Source organism: Nomascus leucogenys, chromosome 13, assembly GCF_006542625.1.
Source record: "Nomascus leucogenys isolate Asia chromosome 13, Asia_NLE_v1, whole genome shotgun sequence".
NCBI lineage: Eukaryota > Metazoa > Chordata > Mammalia > Primates > Hylobatidae > Nomascus > Nomascus leucogenys.
The window spans coordinates 88718334-88742575 of record NC_044393.1 but is presented as its reverse complement, the minus strand read 5'-3'; the positions used below and the strand labels follow the sequence as shown (position 1 = coordinate 88742575).

At 46.9% G+C, this 24242-nt stretch overlaps 1 protein-coding gene across 6 annotated transcripts in view; it reads left to right on the top strand.

The window, feature by feature from the left end:
- The window catches only part of HIPK2 (homeodomain interacting protein kinase 2), a 216623-nt gene that overhangs the window by 49657 nt on the left and 142724 nt on the right, over positions 1-24242 (top strand). For all 6 annotated transcript variants that reach the window (XM_003261193.3, XM_004090239.2, XM_030825842.1 and 3 more), the window contains one exon: positions 10695-11778. In XM_003261193.3, coding sequence (XP_003261241.3) covers positions 10695-11778 — 1084 coding nt within the window. The remainder of the gene's footprint in view (positions 1-10694; positions 11779-24242) is intronic.

Genomic DNA, 24242 nt, shown 5'->3' with positions numbered 1-24242 from the left:
TCGCTTGAGCCCAGGAGTTCGAGACCAGCCTGGACAACATAGGGAGACCCCGTCTCAATAAAAAATAAAAATAAATTAGCCAGGCATGATGGCGCACACGTGTAATCCCAGCTACTTGGGAAACTGAGATGGGAGGATCTCTTGAGCCCAGAAAGTTGAGCCTACAATGAGCTATGATTGCACTGTACTCCAGCCTAGGTGACAGTGAGACCCCGTCTCAAAAAAAAAAAAAAAATTAGCCAATGCCACTCTTGTTTCAAAACGGATTCTTTGAATTGTTTTATTTTCTTTTCATTGATCCCATCAGTTTCCTGGAGAAAGAAACTTAAAAAGCATTTGTGTCTTATCAGTGTCTGCTTCAGCACTGGATTGGATTGGGAATTTTCAGATTGCTTATGAGCTCTTGACACCATGTCCTGTAGATAAACAATTATGGGTTGTCTGTACTCAGCCACTGCAGGGCAAGGCTGGCTCACCCACAGTGGTTGATGGCTTCATTCAAAGCAGTATAGCAGAGTTACCAAAAGGAGTTATTTGGGGCCAAGTTAGCAGCTTGCAGAAAGAGAATTAAGTCTGAACGTGTAACTCTGACAAATAATGAGTCAATAGGTAGATAGATGTGTGGAGAATTTGCAAATGTTAGGAAAAGGATGTTTTCTCAATCAAAGAAACACAGCTTATGGTAGCATTTGCAGATTCAAGGCAGATGACATAAAAGATTTTGAAAGTTCTTAAGAGAACCACATTTCTTGGAAGAGCAGGAGGCGTGACATGGTGCATTTGGTTCTCTTCCCAGGAGAGCACCCTTCTTTCCCTGCTCCTGACCCTGTGGGAAAAGAGGGCTATTGGCTCATTCCCAGCCAGGCTCTGCCACTCTTTCTCTGTTTTCATTCTCCTGGATCAATCCCTTAATTGTGTTTATCATCATTTCATCCTTGATGTTTCCCTGTGACTCATATTGTCCTCCTCATACTATTTGACAATGTCTCTGCCCCCGAGGATTACTTAATTTGCCATCTGCTCTACTTTCTACAGCATTTCTCCTGGGAAACAGCTTTACTCATGGGGACTCCATTTCCACCGAGGTGTTGATGACAGCCTTCAGGTCCACATCTCCAGCCATGACCTTGCGCCCATTTCCTAACCTGGCTTTTTTCTTGTTGCATATAGAACATTTCCTCTTTCTTGTTACTAATGCCTAAAATAAAATCTGCCCCAAACCAAGCTCTTCTAGCTGGCCTGTGCTCTTACCGTCAGCAGCACCATTCTCTTAGTCCCTTTGGGGCTTGAACCTTTGATTTAGATCTTTTCCCCATTTGCTATTTCTCATTCTGTCCTGCTGGTCTTTTGGCTGTGTCCCTCTGTCTTTGGCCTTACCCATGAACTGGTTCAGGGTCGCCTTGCTCTCTTCCCCTTCCAGTTAATCCCATGCAGGCTCAGCCCATCCTATTGATTTCCATTCTCTTTTCAAAGTGGGTGGTCGTCATTCACAATTCAACCTAGCAAGTAGGAACTGGGTGCTGATTAGGAAAGACCACTAGCTCCTGACACTTCAGTAAATTAAGCAATTTCTTGCCTCAGAGTTTCAGTATGAATAGCTGAACACTGGACATTTCAACGTAGATATCCCGTTAGTGCTCATAATTCAACTTGTTGAAAACAGATTCCATTCTCCCCTCCCCCAACACTTTAACTCCACTTCCCATCTTCCTTCTCACTTGTGGAGCCCCACTCCTTCTGGCCCCCCAAATGTGTTCTAGTCCCCTCTTTCCTTTGCTCTCCCATCTCATCTGTCAGCATGTCTTATCTTTTCTCCTCTGCAAAGTCTTATATTTCTGCTGCTTCCTATTTTCTCAGGCAGTTCCTTAGTCCAGGTCCTCCTTACCCCTCTGGACCAGCCTTCCCACTGGCCGAGCACCTGCCCAAGGTCCCTTAGCCCGGCTCTTCTTACTCAAGGCCAGTTCTCCGCACTGACCCCCTATGCATCAGATAAGCAGTGGTTACCTCTTTAAATAGGTAAATTATTTTATTTTAATCATTTCTTATGGTTATATTTCTCAGATGTCATAACCAGAAGATACAGAAATGAGAGATGACTTAGGGTCATTGTTGTTGACATCCACTATTTTATCAGGTGACGTATAGTCAGGTGTGTCCTGTAGTTTCAGTCTGTCTTCCTTCACTTGTCAGCCCCCATTTTTCCTTTGGCTGGTGTGGAACTCATCTCGTTGTTTGGTGATTCTAGTCTGAGAACCTAAAGAATGAAGAAGTTTGGCTGGTGGCATGGATTTAGGAGTCAGGCAGACCTTAGTTCAAATCCCAGCCCTGCTAGCAGAGGCAAAGTGACTTTGGACAAATTATAGCTCCATTTACTCATCTCTAAAACAGGGAAATGCTGTATTTTTGTTGTGTTGAGTAAACACCTGGAGTCTGACATATAGAGAGCAAAGGCAGTCAGGACAGTCACCTACCACTTGTTAATGATGTGTTAGATGGCAGCCAGTGAGAGAGAAGGCGAAAGGAGAGCAGCTCTCATGGTTGGGCTTCCCCCCAGGTCTCTGGGTATTTAGAAATTACTTCTAGAAGATAGAAGTTATCAGAAGATGACAATTCTGGATAATTAGGTAGTTGTGTGCACAGTGCATACTGGTGGTTATTTATTGCTTTAGCATTCGTTATTGTATTGCCACTATGCAAACGCACCTCAGTTGTCTCCAAGCAAAGCCTGAGCTTCCTAGGACAGAGACCGCAGTGCTGGCCGCTCCCACCATGAGTCTCACTCTCTTGATGGACTGAAGTACATCCTGTTTGCAGGATTTAGAGCACTAGCCTTCTGCCCCATCTTTCTAATTGCAGCTTGAGTCTTAGCTCTGCTGTGAAACTTTGCCTGACCACAACGCGTAGTGACTCCTGCCTCTAAACTTCTAGTGTATACTTTGGCAAGTTGTTTATGTTGCCTTAGAATTACCAGCTGTCCTTTTTAATTTGCATTGTACTTGGCAATCCCCATGAGATTCTAAGCTCCTTTAGGTCAGTGACGATGTCTTATATGTCTTTGTGTTTCCTGTTATGCTCAACCCTAATCTATTTTTATGTAAGGATCCTTAATACAGACTTGATGATTGATTTTATTTCATGTTTTTTGTTTTTTTCAAATGCCCAGTGCTGCAATCAGTAGTATTGTTATTGTCATTATTGACAAAAGAATTCTGTAGAGCTTGTGGTTGATCCTAAGCTGTGCTCTGATGGAATATACTATATATTTAACATTATACAACCAGTGGATAAACAGACGTTGATTGAAAATGGTATAAAAGCCCCAGGGACATTCAGTATACACTGTTCTGGAAATGTAGCATTTAGAATGGGCTAACCTGAAATTATCTGTGTACTCCTTGTGAAATATAAACTTAATAAGCAGGATTATTAAAACTTTATGAATATTATTTAGTATGTCAATGAAGGAAACTTTCCGAGTACTTTTTGACCCCCTGAGGTATTAGATCACCATGTCATCCAGGGTTCTCAAGGGTTATACAGATTAACCCTTTTCTAGGTGTTTAAAAATGTCCATTTAGATGCATATTTCTAACATTCATATATTTTTGACATATTGTATAATTTTATTATATCTTATGTGCATAGTCTATATTAGACAGATATGGCATTTCATTAAATATGGGAATTAACCCTTCCTTTGAGTTCTTTATTGTGAAAAAAAAAAAGATCTGTAGCATCTATTAAGTACTCATTATTCAGCCAGAGCATGTGTCCAGAAGATTTTAGGAAGTAAGGAAGATAGTACCTCTTAAAATCAGGTGTTCATGATTCCATTCTCTTGAATAATATAACTGGATTCTGAGCGGTAATCTGTTTTACATCTGCCAAACCCAAATTAAATATTATATACCAATAAAATTGGTGCCACTATTTTAGAGATCACCTTCCTGGGAATCAGGGCTTGAGCTTTGCTAGAATTCAGTGAAATTGAATTCAATTTATTTTTTTTTATTGTAGTTGAACCGTCACTCATCCTTGTAGTCTGATCTTCCAGTAGATAATTTATTTAGGGGTGGTGAAATGGAAAGGAAATGTACTCAGATGTGAAGCAACTTTTCAGTTCATCTAATTGTGAAATATAAAGTTATGAAGAAACTAAATAGTGGGGAAAAAATACGCTAAATGAGCCAGTCCCTTAACAAATGTCATTTTTTTAAAAACTGTGTGAGTTGGCCAGGCGTGGTGGCTGGCCTATAATCCCAGCACTTTGGGAGGCCGAGGCAGGTGGATCATCTGAGGTCAAGAGTTCGAGACCAGCCTGGCCAACATGGTGAAACCCCATCTCTACTAAAAATACAAAAATTAGCTGGGCATGGTGGTGCACATCTATAATCCCAGCTACTCGGGAGGCTGAGGCAGGAGATTCGCTTGAACTCAAGAGGCGGAGGTTGTGGTGAGCCAAGATTGCACCATTGCACTCCAGCCTGGGTGACAAGAGCGAAACTCTGTCTCAAAAAAAAAAGAAAAAGAAAAAAAACCGTAACTGTGTGAGTTAAGACTTCAAGAAATCATGAAGATTTTTAGGTATTCTTATTATTACATTATTTGTAGCCCTAGGCAAATGAATTTCTCATTAAAACATTAAGACAAAGAGAAACCAAAAGGTGCATAGAATTACATAGGTTTGAAGCCAGGCATGGTGTTATGCTCCTATAGTCCTAGCTACTTGGGAAGCTGAGGCAGGAGAATCATGTGAGCCCAGGAGTTCGAGGCTGCAATGAGCTGTGATTGCACCACTGCACTCCAACCTGGGCAACAGAGAGTGAGATCCTGTCCCTAAAAAAAAAAAAAAAAAAGAATTAGATCTAGGTTTGAACTTCTGGGGTCAGGGTCTGATTTTTTTCACTTATCACAGAAGCTTAAACCCATCACATGACTTCCCAGTTTTCAAAGTAGGACCTTTGTGAGAATGAAACTAGGGAGGGTGCCCTGAATAATTGAATTGGCCTAACAGAGTAGGATGTATGCTTACCCTGTCCATAAAACATCTGTCCTGGAGCCTGGTATGTACTTAGTACTCAAGATTTTAAAACCTGGAGACTCCTAAGTGTTTTAAGAATCCTGAGGAATAGCAGATGAAGTCAAGTCTAGCATTTTATAGACATAAATGGCATCTATAATTAAGGCTAGAAGGCAGATGTTTTAAAAATAGTATTTTGAAATGCAGACTTACATACATGCTTTTTATAAATGCAAAATGAGAATTTGAATAAAGTAACTAAAAGAAGGGTCAGAACCCTCATTGCCTTTAGCATATCAAAGTGCACCCTAAGTCTGGGTAACCTGGATTTGTTTCGGCATGAGAGACTTTGTCAGCTTTATGGTAATAAGGAATAATGTCTTACAAATAATGGACTTTAATTCTTCTAACTATAGGATATATTTTAATGTCAGTTTTATAGGTGCTATTTTTCATTTGTCATATGCAATGAAGAGTTTATTATATATAGTTGTGTAATAGAAGTTGTTTTAAATTTTAATAAATTTGTTCTTCAATGCTTTTTACTTATCACTTCTGTAGCAGCCACATGAACTCGTGTCTGTGTAATTAACAAGCATGTAAGAACCCCATGCATATCTGAGGTTCAGTGTTTATGACTTCAGCCTGTTTATGAGACAGAGTGGTATGGTAATAGGCATGCTACTTGTTAAAAGCTTTAGTTCTGGGTTATGGTGATTCCCTGTCCTTTAGTGAATGAAAATGTGGCCATTTTGACAGGTTTTATCTTGGGAGGCCACTAAGGCTTTTGTGGAAAAGTCTGGGTCAGGTCATCCCTCTAGGAGCAGGTGTGGTTATGGCAGATTTATCCTACCGTGACCTCCTGGTTTCCTCTTACTGCTCCCCATGGGCTCAAAACTTGCCCTCCCAGGTACAGTAGTCTCCCTGATCTCTCACCTAGAAGGAGTAAAATCCGCCTTCTCTTTCAAGAGCCAACTAGAAAGTGCAGAGATAATTTAAAAAGCAATTGAGATTTTGCCATTGGATCAAACTGACAGTGTGCATTAAGCCTCTGTTTTTCCTGAAAAGGATATTGACAAATGAGGCAGGAAGTAGCCTTGACTAGTCCAGAGGTCAATACAGAAAGAAATGAGAGGAGACATTTATCTTTTGCTTTCAAGTGGAAAAAAACATTGAGTCCCCCTCTGCACCCCCACTTTATTGTCCCTCACTTTAGGATGTGAATAAATAGAGAAGTAATATGTTGTGGGCTCAACTCTCTGAGAGCTAATAGGGAAGGTTTGTTCCAGACAAATACTCTCAAGGAGAAATGTTTGGAAATAAGTGTGTTGCCATAAGATTATTTTAAGATTAAGCTACAAAACCACCAGCAGTGTCTTATTCCTTATGAAGATGTTTCAGGGATTTAAAAAAGTATTACTGTTAAAGACTTTCTTTAACTATATCTTGTTTGAGCATTTTGCTGCCTGAAGCAAAGTGGCCTCTGCTACAGAACAAAGGTAACACGTCTGCATTGGGCGTTGGGTCCAGTCGTTGGAATAGCGGCTGTTGACTTCATAAAGGGGCAGCAGGGGCCACACCGGGCCAGGCCGGTGTCTGAGGCAGCCGGCCGTGGTGCAGGGTGTTTCCAGCCATGCAGGCCTCCTCTCTAATCCTGGGCATCTGTCACCAGAGGCAGCCAGTGATGATTTCCACAATTTTATGACCCTTGGCTGTCATCCCAATAACAGATAAGTTATAAGCCACTCTCTTCCCCTCTGTAAAATTCCACTTCTGCACCGTGGACGGCCTTTTCACCAAGATCTTTTTGAAACAGTGAAAACAGAGACTAGCACCTCACCTTCTTTATGTATGAACAGCGTATTTCTGCTGTTGCCCTCTCTGACCACCCCCTTCCAGGTACTTAAAGACTGAAAAATAAGTAGCAGGCTTGACATGAAAGGATGAAGGAAATGGCTGTTTTGCTTTGACTCTTCAGCAGCTAAGTTACTGAAAGCCAAGTAATTGGTCATTTCTCTATTGTATACAACATCTAGAACAATATGGATATTCACTTGATACTGATAAACAGGGAATAGCCATATTCTGTGTTGTTCTAGAATAAGGGGGATGTTGACTTAGAATAAGGGGGATGTTGACTTGAACAAAAAGAACGGTGGGAAGAAACGGGTGAAGTACGGATTCTGAATAAGCAAGCCAGAATAGTCTTGTCAGGCACGAGGATTCCTACAGACGTGCAGTCACAGTGCGTAGGTGGAGGTCGGAGTTCAGGATTGAAGCAAGAAGGGAACACCCTCCAGCAAATCCATGGGCCCAGGGTGGAGGTGGGGCTTCGAGCAGGTGCTGGATGTTAGCAGAACTGCCCCTAGGAAGTCAGAGCTGAAGTCAGTTGGTACATATGGTAAGTGCTGTAGGAACAGTGAGTTGGGGAATGATCACTGGGTTAGAGTGGTCTGGAAAGAGAAGGAATCTAAGCTGGCTGGTCTTTGGATAAGTTGAGAAAAGCAGCAAAGGCATGCCAGGTAAAGGAATAGTGTAAGAGTGTGAAGGTAAGAAGTATAAGAGACATTCTAGAAACAGCGAATAGACCAGCTTCATTCAAGTTGAGGACCCAGGAAGGTTAGTAGAGCTGGAGCTAACAAGGTAGTTGGAATCAACATGTAAATGTGTCGAATTCTCAGCTTTATCTCCTTGACACTAAGGAGCCACTGGAAGTTTGGAGAGGGGAGTGGCATGCTCAGAGATGTTTTAGGAAGATTAATCTGGTAGCCAAATATAGGCAAATTAAAGGGAGACAGAGTGCTCAGGTAGAAGAGATGTCTAGATTTGCTTTAGTCCTTCTAGAAAGTGATAAACGCATTCACTATGGAAGTGGCAGCAACAGCAGAAATAAAGAATTGGATGCAAGAGATGTTTTGAAGGAAAGAAGGAGAAATTAATAAGGCTTAGCACCTTCTTGTCTATGAATGTAAAGAAGAACCATCATAGTTCATAGTTTTGGAGCCAAGTGACTGGAACAGTCATGGAGATGTTAGGATAGAGGGTGAGATGGCTAGATTTTTAGGAAAAAATAAGGGGTTCAGCTTTGGAAGCGTATCTTTGACGTTGTAGCAGGAGGCAGCAATATATCACTGTAACCTCTAAGGGAGAGCCCAGCCTGTGATAAACATGTGGGGGTCACCTACACAGAGGTGATGGCTTAAACTGCTTGAATGGATGATAGCTGCCAGAGAGAACAGAGTCAAAATGGTGGAAATGCCAACATTTGAAAGGAGGAAGAGGGCTGGGTGCGGTGTCTCACACCTGTAATCCCAGCACTTTGGGAGGCTGAGGCAAGTGGATCACTTGAGATCAGGAGTTTGAGGCCAGCCTGGCCAACGTGAAACCCCGTCTCTATTAAAAATATAAAAATTAGCTGGGCGTGGTGGTGCACACCTGTAGTCCTGGCTACTCGGGAGGCGGAGGTTGCAGTGAGCCGAGATAGCACCACTGCACTCCAGTCTGGGCGACAGAGCAAGACTCTGTCTCAAAAAATAATAATAATAAAATGAAGGAGGAAGAGGAACCATCCAAGCACACAGTGTGGAATCAGACATGGGATGGGGAGATTACAGATTCACTGAAGACCAGAGAAGAGCATCAAGAAGGAAGTTGTGGTCAGCAGTATCAGATGTTGCAGAGGTTAAGAAGAACGGGCTGAAACAAGGCCATTGGATTAGGCAATTAGGAAGTCATTTACCTTCAAGAACACGAGCCTGTAGTGCATTAACGAGTTAGGGGAGATGGATTAAGATGTGGGCATTGAAGAAAAGGGAGCATAAACCATTGATCACAGGTGAGAGGAGGGAAAGAATTAAGAGGGGGGAATGCGGCTGTTACTCCTTTTGCCTTCCATGTTGAGAGTTTGTGTGTGCACACACATGAAGGCAGAAGAAAAAGATGAGGTGACCGATTCATTTGGCCAGCCATATTAGGTTCCTACTAAGTACTTGGATCCAATTAAGTACATGCAGAAATGGAAAGCTACAAGAGAAAGAACAGTGGTGGAAGCAGGTTCAAGAGAAAATGGGACAAATATGGATCATGAGAATCGGGAACTTTTTAGTACTGGAAAAGAGCAACACCTCGTTCTCTCAGACTGGAGAGAAGGAATGAAGGATGGAGGATGATGTAGATTCAGGAGTGTTCTGAAATGAAGAAGGAAATAAAGGAGGAAAGTAAGGCTGACCTCAGGCTTCTGGACAAAGTGGAAGTTGGGTCATCTACTGAGAGAGAAGGTGGACTAGGGTGATGGTTGATGGGGTGGAAAGGATTACCACTCTAGGTAATGCCAGGGGCTCAGAGAGACAGGAACACTAGGCTAGCCAACCACCAACAGGGCTTGCAGAAGCTGCACTTCCTTGTGCTTCTGTGAGAAATGTTTGTTGATTGTGGCTTAGAAGATGGGCAATGTTTGTTACTCTTTTAACCTTTAAGGAGTTATCCTTCTTCATCACCTTATTATTTTTGCCTAATACATTTTCTATGAATTTTTGCTTCAGTATCACCATAATTTGTACAAGTGTTCCAGAATAATAGTCTTATAGGTTTCTAAGTTTATCTAAATTGTGGATGAGATGTTGGTATGAAATAATAGTACTTCTGGCCAGACACAGTGGCTCACGTCTGTAATCCCAGCACTTTGGGAGGCTGAGGCACGTGGATCACCTGAGGTCAGGAGTTTGAGACCAGGCTGGCCAACATGATGAAACCCCATCCCTACTAAAAATTCAAAAATTAGTCGGGCATGGTGGTACGAGCCTATAATCCCAGCCTTTGGAGGCTGAGGCAGAAGAATGGCTTGAAACCTGGGAGGCAGAGGTGGCAGTGAGCCGAGATCATGCCATTGCACTCCAGCCTGGGTGACAAGAGCGAGACTCGGTCTCAAAACAAAAACAAACAAACAAACCAAAAAACAAAAAGAAATAGTACTTTCTAGAGAAATGTATTGATATATGAATTTAGCAGGAAACGTGAGTGAATGGAGCCACGAATTGTGCTACCCAGTCCCTACAGTAAGGCTGATAAAATGTTTTACGCTGTTGAAATGAAAAACGTCAGACCAACTGCTGATCCACTCAACCCTACAGAATTGATAACTAAGATGCCAGGTGGTAATTAGGGTTCATCCAGGATCCAGAAGATCCTGAGTGGCCTGGTGATGGGGTCTGTGTGGGAAGACGTTTCCTCAAACCAGTAAACCTGACAGGGTCTGTGGACAAGACTGAGCTGATTATGTGGGCAACGGAGTACGTGACAGTTAGCAGAGCCTCCTGAGTTTCAGTAGAAAGCAACCCAGGGAGAACTGAGGAAGAATCCATTTCTGTCACAAATAATGTTTATTAAAAAAAAAATGATGACCTATGTCCTGATATTGGAATTCTGTTTCTGAGTCTCAGCTGTGTTGCTGGCACCTAATGGTGGCAGGTGGCACTCTGGAACCACTTGGTTCCACAAACTCAGTGACCAGAATGTGCTTCTGGGTGGAATAGATTCACTTTTTCAACCTTGTTTTCAAGTGGGAAGAAAATATTCTGTATGGCCCAAGCCACAGATGAGAACTGAAGGGGATCTGTTGGGTTTACTTGTACCAAGGTGACTCCGATACTTACTTTTCGTTTTCCTTTCCTTGTAGGTATGGCCTCACATGTGCAAGTTTTCTCCCCTCACACCCTTCAATCAAGTGCCTTCTGTAGCGTGAAGAAACTGAAAATAGAGCCGAGTTCCAACTGGGACATGACTGGGTACGGCTCCCACAGCAAAGTGTATAGCCAGAGCAAGAACATCCCCCCGTCGCAGCCAGCCACCACAACCGTCAGCACCTCCTTGCCGGTCCCAAACCCAAGCCTACCTTACGAGCAGACCATCATCTTCCCAGGAAGCACCGGGCACATCGTGGTCACCTCAGCAAGCAGCACTTCTGTCACCGGGCAAGTCCTCGGCGGACCACACAACCTAATGCGTCGAAGCACTGTGAGCCTCCTTGATACCTACCAAAAATGTGGACTCAAGCGTAAGAGCGAGGAGATCGAGAACACAAGCAGCGTGCAGATCATCGAGGAGCATCCACCCATGATTCAGAATAATGCAAGCGGGGCCACTGTTGCCACTGCCACCACGTCGACTGCCACCTCCAAAAACAGCGGCTCCAACAGCGAGGGTGACTATCAGCTGGTGCAGCATGAGGTGCTGTGCTCCATGACCAACACCTACGAGGTCTTAGAGTTCTTGGGCCGAGGGACATTTGGGCAAGTGGTCAAGTGCTGGAAACGGGGCACCAATGAGATCGTAGCCATCAAGATCCTGAAGAACCACCCGTCCTATGCCCGACAAGGTCAAATCGAAGTGAGCATCCTGGCCCGGTTGAGCACAGAGAGCGCCGATGACTATAACTTCGTCCGGGCCTATGAATGCTTCCAGCACAAGAACCACACGTGCTTGGTCTTCGAGATGTTGGAGCAGAACCTCTATGACTTTCTGAAGCAAAACAAGTTTAGCCCCTTGCCCCTCAAATACATTCGCCCAGTTCTCCAGCAGGTAGCCACAGCCCTGATGAAACTCAAAAGCCTAGGTCTTATCCATGCTGACCTCAAACCAGAAAACATCATGCTGGTGGATCCATCTAGACAACCATACAGAGTCAAGGTCATCGACTTTGGTTCAGCCAGCCACGTGTCCAAGGCTGTGTGCTCCACCTACTTGCAGTCCAGATATTACAGGTAAGACCACCCACAAGGAGACAGGAGCTGCCGAATGCCCAGTGGCACTCACAGAGAATGTGCCACCTTAGTCACTGTGAGGAGATAAAATTATATGTCTACAGTTCCTGCCTTCAAGTGATCTTAATGCACTTAGGAAATTAGGACATGTGCACATTGCGATGTCAATTAGAAGTCACATTAGAACGGAGCCAGGTAAGGTCCGTGGCATAGGTGTTCAGCCTTGGAAGGGCTCCCTGGGACCTGGGGTGCAGAGCAGAGGAGTTCCGTCCTCCCGGATGGGTAGGATCCAGACAGGTGGTGGAGAGAGAGGGATGTACCATCCACAGTCCGCAGTCACACTAGTGGGAATTTACAGGAGACAAGAAGGACACCCACCTGGCCAGAACAGTTTGTGAGTGGTGGGAGATGTGAGTGAAAGCCTGGTTGGAACCAGGTCACTTGGGGTCTTAAATATCAGATCAAGGAATTGCAACTGTATCCTCAAACCCAGAGCAAGCCCTGGAAACCTTGAACAACATAAGGTAACGGGGTGAAAGGGATGTTCTGAGAAGGATCCTTGTCTATCCACCTGCAGAAGGGCTGGAGGAAGGGAGAGACTAGTCTGGGGCCAGCTGGCTGGCTCCTGTGGTGAGGTGACTCCAGGCTTTGGGTCAGGATGATGGAGGAATGATAGTGTCCATGGCAGGGAAGCGTGTTCAGTCATGGGCTCACACATGCAGTCATTCAACAAGCTTTGATTTCACTTCTAACATGTGCCAGGCACAGTGCTAGGTATAGGGATGTAGACAGGGCCCTTGCCATCCTGGGGTACCTGGAAGCTTTTCAGGGACCCCGGTATGCAGTCAGGATTGGAACTGCTGCCAACACGGAGCTGAGATTGGAGTGCTGGCTTTGGAGTCAGGAAAGGCTGGAGGGAACCTGGTCCCTCCTCTCCTAATTGCCCGATTTCTCCATGCCTTCATTTCCTAACCCATGAAGTGGGAGAAATCCTCTCACCAGCCTCGTGGGCGGCTGGGAAGTAACATGGCTGTAACATGGCTTAGGTGTGTCACTCCATGGCCGGCCATGGTGGGTGCGCAGCGGGGAGGTGGCAGGGATGGAAACCAAGATCCTGCTCTGTGGAACCAGCCTGGGGGTGTGTTTGGGGTGGTGCCGAACAGTCCAGTGGAGATAGAGGTCACAAGAAACAAAACTGAAACTCCCATGAGAAGATGGGACGGATGCACATTGAAGAGCGTGCCATGTAGGCAGGAAGACCAGGGTCCCCGAAGGCCATCCTGCTGAGATCTCCTGCCCCACACTCGCTTGCCCGTGTGCTTTCTCCATGCGCCTTTCAGGGCCACAGAGAGAAGGCTGGAACATGCCCCAGGGCCGTGTCGACACAGCTGACCTGTCACCCATTCCTGGGGCTAACCTGGGCCAGCTTCCCCTTCTTGCTCCCTGTCCGGGCCGCCAGCCTGGCTGCAGGCAGAGCTGTTGCAAGTCTCCTCCCAGCCCCTCCCTCAGCCTGCTGGGCACCAGGCCCTCCTTCCCTGGGAGAGCAACAGCCCCTCTGCTCAGGTCCCCGGATGCCCTCCCACCTTCCACCGCGTCTCCTTTCATCCTAATCCTGACTCACACAGGAGGTTTCGAGGCCTCTCCACGCATGCTGTTTCTGTCTCTTCCCTCTTCCCTTTAGGAGGCATTTCCTGAGTTAGAACAGCTCTCTGTGAGCCTCTTCTCTGCCCTGCCCTGCCCTGAGGATTCCCTTCCTGCTCATTTCCTATGCTCAGAAAGGTCTCCACTGGCCTGTGCTTTCACCACCAGGCCCCATGCGGACATACGGGTCTACTGCTGCCCCTCCACTTCCTCTCCACTCCCTCGTCCTGACCAGGCCATCCACTCTCTGCCCTGCTGGCCCCAGAGCGAATGGCAGGGAGAAGTAAGCCCAGGGCAGGAGCCTCCAAGGAAGGTGGGCACCTCCTTGTCTCTAGAGGAGAAGGATGGGCAATGGTTGAGTGAATCTGGAGGGTTGGGTGCCCAGTACCAACAGCACATGTTCTCTGTAGAGAGTGCCTGGGCCTCTGAAAGCCAGCTCTGGTGGCCGTCCCGGGTACCAGCCCCATTGGGGGCTAGCTGGTGCCGTGCTGGCTCTGGGAGGCCGCTGTGCCATTTCATATTTAGGTTGGTAAATTCAGCATGCCAAAGGCTGGCTCTTTCTCGTTCTTGGCCTGAATTCAGGGTGAACAGCCCCTGACTTGGCTGCCAGGGCTTTTATTTAGTTCATCTGAATTGCTGCATCATGAACACATACCAGTGTTATTAACATTTACTAAAAGCTAGCATGGTGACTTGTAAAAAGACTTTGACAAACTCTGTTTAAAAGGCAGCACATCCTTAGAGCAAAACTTGGCGAATCGAGTAAGCTGAATTGGGGATTCTTAAGACCCCCTTGTCATCTTGCCTTCTGCTGCCCACATGACGCTTCCTGGAGCCCTCCCTGCCCATCCCCTTGGACTCTGCAGTTTTTGTTTGCTTTCCTGCCTGGTGCTGGTGCCCCTAGTGCTGAGGAGACAGGTCGCAAAATCAGGGATCCTAGCTCAGGATGCGTGCGGCAGCAGTAAAAGTTTGCCTGTGAGGGCTGGGAAGGGCTGACTCCTTCACCTGGACTCACAGCGATCCTCTCCTGCCCCCCTCTGTGGGTGAGATCAGGCCTTTTGGACGCCTCTGGTGGGTGTGGTAGGCTGATTTGCTGGCTGTTCCTGTGCCCTCAGGAGCCCTCTTTTCCCCACTTCATGACAGGCACAGTCACATCTGGCCCCTGTATCGCCACATCCCTCTGAAGGACCCTCTGCTTAGTTGTGATAGTACCCTCTTTTCACCCCTGAAATCACGATTGCCTAAAATTGTGAGCAAGAAGGCCTTTTTCTCCTTTCTGTGGTCACCTTCAGGCCCTCATGTCAGCCTCCCTATGCTCAGCCCTGGTTCCAAAAATACGGTCAGCAGGAAAGGCAGCCGCTCTTCTGCCTGAAATGAGGCTTCATGTCTAAGTTGGCTCAATGTTCTATTTCTCCCTCAGGCCTTGTCTGAGCCCTACAGTGGTTTGCCACCATATAGATCAAGTTTTTGAGGACAGTCTCTAGTGCTCTGTCTCTGTTTGTCCCAGCTGTGTGGGACAGCCAGCTCTAGGCCACGTTCATCAAGTTGATTTTCCTGATGGCTTTGCCTCTTATAGGAAAGAGAGGGGGCAAGAAAAGCTCTTTAATTGTCCATCGTTAAGGCCCATGTCCCAGAAAGAAGACGCTTTCAGATGCTTTCAGCTACATCTGCATCTTGAGAGAATGGCTGTGTGTTTGAGCCACCTGGGCTGGAGAAGTCATTGCATGCCGTGCATCCAGCCTCCCGGCAGGTTGGCCTTTGTCCTGCAGGTGGTGGGTGGGGACTTTCTCCCCACGGCCCCCTGTATCTGAGCTGGGCACATTATCGTCCCAGGACATCTGACTTTCAAAAGGTAGAGTACTTATGTGTCCCTCTGTCATTTTGCATGAGACTGGGCTAAGTGTCTCATCCCACCATTGTCCCCACCTAGTGACACAGAAATGGTGTGAGACAAGGATATGTTATCCTCGCCTGGGGGACTTGGAAAAGGAGGTGGTGTCCCCAGAGCCAACTGTTTTCCCCAGCTCTCAGGCATGTGCCTGGCCGCAGTGGCTGTTGGTATTCTGTGAGGCAAGTCCACTGGTGTGTTTTTCAGGAAACAAAGGCTGCTTTTTAAGTTTTTTTCTCAAGTCTGAAGCAGGGGTATTCCCTTCCAATTCGAAGGTCAGTTATGTCGTTAACTGTCAGCTGCCCAGGTTCTCAGGCTTTACTGTGCACAGGAATCTCCTGGAGAGGTTGCTGGGAACAGATGCTCCCTGGGAGTACCCTGGGAGAAAGTCCACACCCACCACCACAGAGACTTGCCTCAGAGAACTGGAGGTGAGCCAGGCAGGGGGTCTTAGGACCAGTCTTTGAGAAACAGTATTCTGAGGGACAGAGGGATTTTCTTAGTGCTGTCACCTTTCAGGTGTTCACACCCAAAAGAACAGAGTTGCAGGTAATCCTTGCTTGTATTTCTTCATCTTGGGCGCCCCTGCCCTTTCGCTATTTAATTCTACATTGATGCCATTTCATTTCGTTTGTTGGTTTTTAGGTTTTTTTTGAGCAAGCAGTAAATTGGTACTGAGGCATTTCCATTATCAGCAGAACCAGTAAACTACAAATAAGACCAAATGTTAAACTCCACTCTCAGGAAAAACACAAACAAAAAGACATGCCATTCAGGCAAAGGGTAATCAGTGATTAAAATATATAGTTTTTTTGGTTTCTACTCTGGATTATTCGAAATATTCTTGTCTAGAGTTTTTTGAAACACGTAGGACTGTTACCAGGACCCAAAAATTGAACATAAAAAATTAGGACATGAAAAATAGCAAATAATCCACTTTTTCAGAATAATCTAACCTTTTTTTTTGAGACGGAGTCTCGCTCTGTCACCCAGGCTGGAGTGCAGTGGCGCGATCTCGACTCACTGCAAACTCCGCCTCCTGGGTTCACCCCATTCTTCTGCTTCAGCCTCCTGAGTAGCTGGGACTACAGGCGCCTGCCACCATGCCTGGCCAATTTTTTTGTATTTTTAATAGAGATGGGGTTTCACTGTGTTAGCCAGGATGGTCTCAGTCTCCTGACCTTGTGATCCGCCTGCCTCGGCCTCCCAAAGTGCTGGGATTACAGGTGTGAGCCACCATGCCCGGCCTTCTCTTTTTGTCTGATTCTTTGGGGTGCAGAGACTGTCTTCAAGTTGATTTCATGGTGGTTTTAGGTGGGGGTGTGTATTATTCCATTCTTGCATTGCCATAAAGAGCTACCTGTTACTGGGTAATTTATAAAAAAAGAAAAAAAGGTTTAATTGACTCACAGTTCTGTGGGATATATAGGAAGCATGGCCGGGAGGCCTCAGGAAACTTATAATCATGGAGGAAGATGAAGGGGAAGCAGGCACGTCTTATGTGGCTGGAGAAGGAGAGAGAGAGAGGTGGGGTAGGTGCTACATGCTTTTAAACAACCAAACCTCATGAGAACTCATTATCACAAGAACAGCAAGGGGGAAGTGTGCCCCCATGACTCAGTCACCTTTCACCAGGCCCCTCCTCCAACGTTGGAGATCACAATTCAACATGAGATTTGGGTAGGGACACAGATCCAAACCATATCAGGGTGAAGATTAATTTTCAGTTCAATTCATCAAACATTCATTACTGAGTGTCCCGTAGTAGATATGTGCTCCAGAGTGCAGAGGGTAAGGCATGATCCCTAATCTTGCAGAGTTCACAGTCTCTTTGAGGAGATGGAAAACACAAACCAACTGCCAAGACTGTCATTCTGATGCTTCAATATTTTAAATGTTTGGTCATTCAACAGAGATTTATTGTGAACCTACTTTCTGCCAGACTCTGGGGAAACAATGATGAGCAAAGCCAGTTCAAGAAATTAAAAGTCAGTGAAAGATTTTGCAGGATGGGTTAATAGGGAAGTTAACATGAGATAGGGATGGGGAAGTCTAGGGGTCATGGAGACTGGAATAAATAAGGGAAGATGGGAGAAATGATGGTGACTCCTTAGACAGTGACACCTGGCGGGAGTCGAAGGCCTGTACTGGAAAGTAATAATCCGGTGAGTGAAGCCTGACAGTAGAGTTTTGAATACAGGCTTGAGGGGCTTGGGTTGAGCCAAAGTGCCAGAGCTGGGAGCCATTGTAAATTCTTGAACAAAGGAGAAGTTTAATGAAAATTAATGATGGTATAAATCAATTGGAATGGCAAAGAAAAAAAAAAGTTGTGGGGATGTGTTGAGGGCCAGAGGCTAGGAGACAACTGTTGTTACTCAGGAATGAAGGGACAAGGCCCTAGATTATAATGGGGGGGTTCTACCCCCCCCCCCGATAGTATGAATGTGGACATTGTTAGTGCATTTAACTTTTCCGATGCTTTGATTGCAGAATTGACTTAGAGGGAATAGCTTTTTGTTTATTTTGCTTTCTTTTGTTTAATGACCTTGCTGTCTCTAAGGCTCAGTTCTGACGCTCCAGTCTTTCAGAGCCTAGTTTCAAATCCCACCACTGCTATAAAGAAATAGGCTCTGAAAGGAGAAACCAGAGACCTTAGCACCAGTCCTAGCCCTGCCCCAAGCTAACTGTGTTCCACTGAGTCACGGTCAGTAGAATGTCAGCTGTGACTGTCCACACTCCTCCATCTGGATCCCATTATGACCAGGGCCTGTGTTTATGAGGCGGTTGGCCAGAATTGGTGGTTCAGTCTGTGGCCAGGGAGCAGTTTTCTCTCCTGTGGGTTGACCTTGGCCTCATTAGCTGAAACTGGGAACCCTCCGTGATCCCTGATCAACAGAGAACAGGGCATATTCTAAAATGCCATGCTCTGGCTGGAAATATCAGTCATTTCAAAAAGGGGCATAGCTTTATAAAGCCGTAAATATATAAGTCATGTCAAAAATTGCATAGCTTGTGCAGATTACAGCATATAGAAAGTGAGTGACTAGAAGTTAAGTTTGATTGAAAAGAGGGTCTCTGAAAGCAAGTGCATCGCAGGCATGAACGTTTTAAATTAATTTGTCTTTTACTAATAGAAACAACAGGAGAAGGTTCTAGTTTGCACTTGAAGATATGAAGTGAACTGTTCAACCCACTGACAACTTCATTTGCCCAGGGACACTGTTATAAATACATATATATATGCGTTTCGGGTTGCAGCTTCTCTTTTGAAGAGAAGTAATCAATAAATCATCTAGGCTGTTAGGTTATCTTCAAGTTTCCTTTATTCATCTCTGGGACCTTCCCCTGTATGGTAAAATACTTTGCAATTAAAATTTCTCTTAATAAGTGTTATTATTTAATTATAAGTATGAAATAACTGAACTGGAATGCTCTGTGTATACTGCCCTGGTACTGCAGTCCCCGCTTCACACACACACAGGTGCACACACACACAGGTGCACACACACACACATGCACACACACAGACTCAGGCGACACAGTTTAAGCCCATGCGTGACATGCAGGCATAGGTGTGCTTATGAGAACCATGGTGACCGAGAAGCTGACACTCAGCCCTCCATACAGAGCTACTGATAATACACACACGCCCACATGTGGTGAAAGACACAAGGCACACGCGGCAAACATGTGTGGACATGCAAGGGCACACGCACACACTTAAAGACATGAAAATACCCCAGTGTCCCCAGAGACTGAGGGCCCAGGTGCAGACGCAGTATTCACACCCTGGAAACTTGACCCAGTTTTCTGCCTTGCCACACAGCTGCCAAATACATGTCTCTAACCTGAGGACAGTAGGGCCGGAACTACTCTTGGGCTCAAGGTAGAGACCAGTCATTTTCCAAGTGGGATCTAAGGACCCTCCTGCCCCATCATCACCCAGGGTACTTGCTGAAACAAACCTAATGAACAGGCCCTCTGGGGGTGGGGGGCCAGGTGATATGCATTTGGACAAGCTCTGCAGCAAATTCTTAAAAACACACACACAGTTTATTGAGGTATGATTTACTTACAGAAAGCTGTACCTACTTAATATCCATGACTTGATGGGTTCGGGACTGATATACCTGTGAAACCACCACAGCCTATGCCATAGGCATATCCATCACCTCCGAAAGTTTCCTCCCGCCCTCTTTATTTATTTTATTATCCTTTGAGAATTGTTGCTTAGATGGCATGGACTCCAGAGTGTCAGCCCACCAGGGTGTACTGTAGACCCTGTGGAGTTTAGAGGGTGCGGCCGGCATGACAGCCTGGCATTGAGCTGTCCGTCTGTCTCCCAAGTGGTTGAGAGCCCTTCTGCAGGGCCCGTTTGTCAGATTCCTTGTGGTCAGACCCTTTATGCCCCAGGGGTGGCAACAGAAGAGATCCAGAATAATTGGCGGGTACCATAGGAGGGGTTATGTGGGTTGGTGAACTGGCAAGCAGTGGATGGTTAGGAGGGGAACGCCTGGAACTGGGTGGGAATAGAAAGGTGAACAGCAGAGGAGACATGAACGCGCCTTCCTTCCTGCATGACTTATGATGGATAGCGCACTCACTGTCAAGGAGCTGCTGAACTCTCCCTGTAGCCACAGCTGGGTTTGGAGCTGTAACTCTCATGTATGCATCCAACAGGTAATTTTTTGAATTCTGAAGATGTGGATACACTGTGTTGTGCTGATGTTTCAGGACGTGAGTAGGAGTGCCCTCGGCTATGCAGTATCTGTCCCCAGTCTGCGATGGAAGAGGCTGTCCCCGGGTAGACAGCCAGCCCCCACTGTCCTGGCCCACCCTGGTCTCCCAGCTTGAACATCTCTCATTAAATTGAGAAGGCAGAGTTTGTCACCTTGAATCATTTTGCCAGTTCCCCTGGCTTTTGGGGCCACTAGCATGTTCTGAGTCCTAGATGCCGCCCTGTGACAGCAGGTCCCTGTGTCGCAGCAGTGCAGACAGGGCCACCCTTCTCTCATTCACCAGTCTCCCCTGCACGGTCTTATGGAAGGTGATCGAAGCCAGCAAACCCGCGGCCAGTGCTGGATGGAGCCTCAGGGTTTTGCAGGTATTGGGCTTGCGGCCCTTGCTCCGGGACAGATGGAGATGGTGCTGTTATGGAAGCAACTGTCTCGGATTTCCCCAAGAGCAAGGGCTTGGGTGCAGATCACCTGTTTGGGAGATGATCACAGGCATAACGGAATCGGGAGAGTGATGCTGAGAGGAGTAAACTCCATGATTCTGGGCTGCTGTACACACAGGTCTCCATCCCACCTCTGAGGAGCCTGCCTGAGGCCTCCAGGAATGTGCCTGGGAAGGGCCAGAGGCTGGGGCTCTGGTCGCAGGGGTTGAGGGCTGCCCCAGGGTGTTAACTCCCCCGTGGCTTTGCTTGGGCAGAGCTTGTGCCAGGACTGACTGGGCTTGAGCAGGGTCAGAGGCGGCTCTGAAGCAGAAAAGCAAAGCGATGCAAGGTGCACCGGACTGAGGCCACAGTGTGGCCGAATCAGAGAAAGTGTGACCCCCAGTGTGCCGGGACGTCACTCTTTGTCCTTCCCACCCATCACATGTGTGGCATTTGTAAATGGAAAGGGAATAAAAGGAAAATGCCTTTATAGACAAATCTGAGAATGCAAGCTAAGAATTCACAGTTGAGCTCTAAACATCGTTTGCGGGGAGTTGGGGATCTCCACCTCCCGTGTGAGCAGGCGGGAGCCAGGCTGGGCTCTGAGATAGAATTCCAGAGCAGGGAAGGGGCTGAAAGCCGAAATACAGGCTCCAGAAACAGAAGAAGCAGGTGGAGCTCAGTTACTCTCTGCCATGTTTTCTCCCTTAATGCTTATTAAATGTTGCAGACACCATTTCCTAAGGCTCATCCGTGGAATGAGTGAATGACCGAATGCCTGCATGCATGAATGAGTGATATGAGCGGACTCACATGCCTTGTAGCTCAGGTCATCCTGTCACCCACCAGAAACCCTCGTGTGCCCAGTTTCTTGTCATCTTTCATACAGGAACTTTCACTGCTGCCTAAGTCCTGGGCCACGGCATCTAGCATCTCTGAACCCTGAATCACAGGGGCCACCCGCTTCCGCCTCTTGGGGAACATACACATCTCACCAAAAACACTTATTCCCATCTCGTCTTTCCACCTGTGTGAAGTTTGTATTTAAGGCCTGCAGACAGCTGATTCAGCTTCGAACAGATCAGTTCCCTGAAATCAGCCAACATCTGTCTTGTCCCATTATACCTTCACAGAAAATGAGAAGCGACTTCCCCAGCATAAAGAAGGGGCCAAATGCAGCAAGACCTGGCTGAGTCACCTTGAGGATAGAAAGACAGTGTCATCCCCGGGGCCTTGTAACCTCCAATCTGCTTTTCTGTTTTTGAGGCTCTGTGGACATGCTGCTCACGTTCCTCGTAACTTTGTCTTCGTACGTAAGAGCTACGTGAACAGAGGCTTCCTGGAGAGAATAAGGCCAATCGTCAGCTGCGCAACCCATGGCTGGCACGTAGTGAGCACTCAGGAAATGTTAGCTGCTCTTTTTTTTTTTTTTTTTTACTAATCTTTTCATCCTTGTTATTATTTGTATTATCATTACTATCATCTGGCAGACAGAGCTGGATTTGAATTCCAGATCTGCTACTTTACAGCTGTGTGACTCCAGACAAGTTCCCAAACCTTTCTGAGGCTTATTGTTCTTTTTTCTTAAAAGGGAAAACTTCCTCACACCTGTAATCCCAGCACTTTGGGAGGCTGAGGTGGGCGGATCACGAGGTCAGGAGATCCAGACCATCCTGGCTAACATGGTGAAACCCCATCTCTACTAAAAATACCAAAAAATCAGCTGGGCATGTTGGCGGGCGCCTGTAGTCCCAGCTACTCGGGAGGCTGAGGCAGGAGAATGGCATGAACCCGGGAGGCGGAGCTTGCAGTGAGCCGAGATCGCGCCACTGCACTCCAGCCTGGGCGACACAGCGAGACTCCGTCTCAAAAAAAAAAAAAGGGAAAACTACTAGCAGTTGGTAGTAGTTTTCCCTTTTAAGAGAAGATGAGGTTGATAGGGACTGAGTGAGATAGCCGCATGTGTGTAACTCGCCCTCTGCCATGCCTGGCACACAGCAGCTCTGTCACAAATAAGCACCATGCTTTCCCCAGCCTCCCCGCCCAGATCCATGCTTCTGTGACGGCATACATTTTCCTTGGCCTGGTGTCATCATTCACGATTTGTAAGCTGGGCATCCCCAGTACTCCCAAGCTTCTTGGGGCTGTGCATCATTTCTTTTTCATCTTATAGATGCCTGGAGGCCCAGCATCGTATATCAGACTCACTAGGTCCCAAAGGAACAAGGGCCTGGACGTTGGGAGTGTGGTTAGTTGGTTTCCTCTGGCACCAGGAAGGGACAGGGTCCAGCATTTGGGGAGAGAGGAGACACCTCTTCCTGAGTCCAGAGGGAGGAGGACATATCTTGGTTGCTTGGGGAGGAAGGTGAGGGTATACTTCCTGACTTGAGAGCTGCACCTCCAGGCTGCTGCTGCTGGCCCAGGAGCAACGCTGGAGTCCTGTAGTCTGAGGGTGGAGTGCAGGGGCCTCCGAGGAGAGTGGTGGGACAGGGCGCTGGAGGCCTTGGGGGTTAAACTGCCTTTGACCCTGCTGGTACCTCCTGCAGCCACGTGTATCACTACTGACATCACTAGGGTCAAAAAGCCAAGGCTGGAGTGATGCCAAAGAGCCTGTTTAAGACTCTCCTGAAGACAGAGCACGTGTGTGTGTGTATGGGGTGTGTGTTGGGTGTGTTTATGTATGGTAGGCATGTGTACGGGGTGTGTGTGTATGTGTTCACATGGGGTATGTATATGTTGCTGTGTGTATGGGATGTGGGGGTGTGTTGGGGTGTGTGTGTGTGTGTTGGGTGTAGTGTGAGCACATGTAGCATGTGTTGGGTGTGTGTGTGGTATGTGTTGCGGGTGTGTATGTTGGGTATACTGTGGGTGTGGAGGGGCTGCATGTGTTGGGTGTAGTGTGTGTTGGGTGTGGTGTGTGTGTTGGGTGTGTATGTTGGATATAGTGTGGGTGTGGAGGGGGTATATGTGTTGGGTGTGGTGTGTGTTGGGTGTGTATGTTGGGTATAGTGTGGATGTGGAGGGGGTGTATGTGTTGGGTGTAGTGTGTGTTGGGTGTGGTGTGTGTGTGTGTGGTGTGTGTTGGGTGTGTATGTTGGGTATAGTGTGGGTGTGGAGAGGTTGTATGTGTTGGGTGTAGTATGTGTTGGGTGTGTGTGTGTGTGTGTGGTGTGTGTTGGGTGCATAGGTTGGGTATAGTGTGGGTGTGGGGGAGGTGTATGTGTTGGGTGTAGCGTGTGGGGTGTGGTGTGTGTTGAGTGTGTATGTTGAGTATAGTGTGGGTGTGGAGGGGGTGTATGTGTTGGGTGTGGTGTGTGTGGTGTGTGTTGGGTATGTATGTTGGGTATAGTGTGTGTTGGGTGTGGTGTGTTTGGGGGGGGTGTGTATGTTGGGTATGGTGTGGGTGTGGAGGGGGTGTATGTGTTGGGTGTGGTGTTTGTGTGGTGTGTGTTGGGTGTGTATGTTGGGTATAGTGTGGGTATGGAGGGGGTGTATGTGTTGGGTGTAGTGTGTGTTGGGTGTGGTGTGTGTGGTGTGTGTTGGGGTGTGTATGTTGGGTATAGTGTGGGTGTGGAGGGGTGTATGTGGTGGGTGAGTGTGGGCACGTGTAGTGTGTGTTGGGTGTGGTGTGGTGTGTGTTGGGTGTGTGTGCTGCTGTGTGTGTATTCGGTGGCAGCAGGTAGACTGGTGCATGGTGTTCCCTGTATTTAGAGCCCCTTCCTCGTCCCAATTCTCATGACTGGGGAAGTGTCATCCCAGTCACAGCCTTATATATGT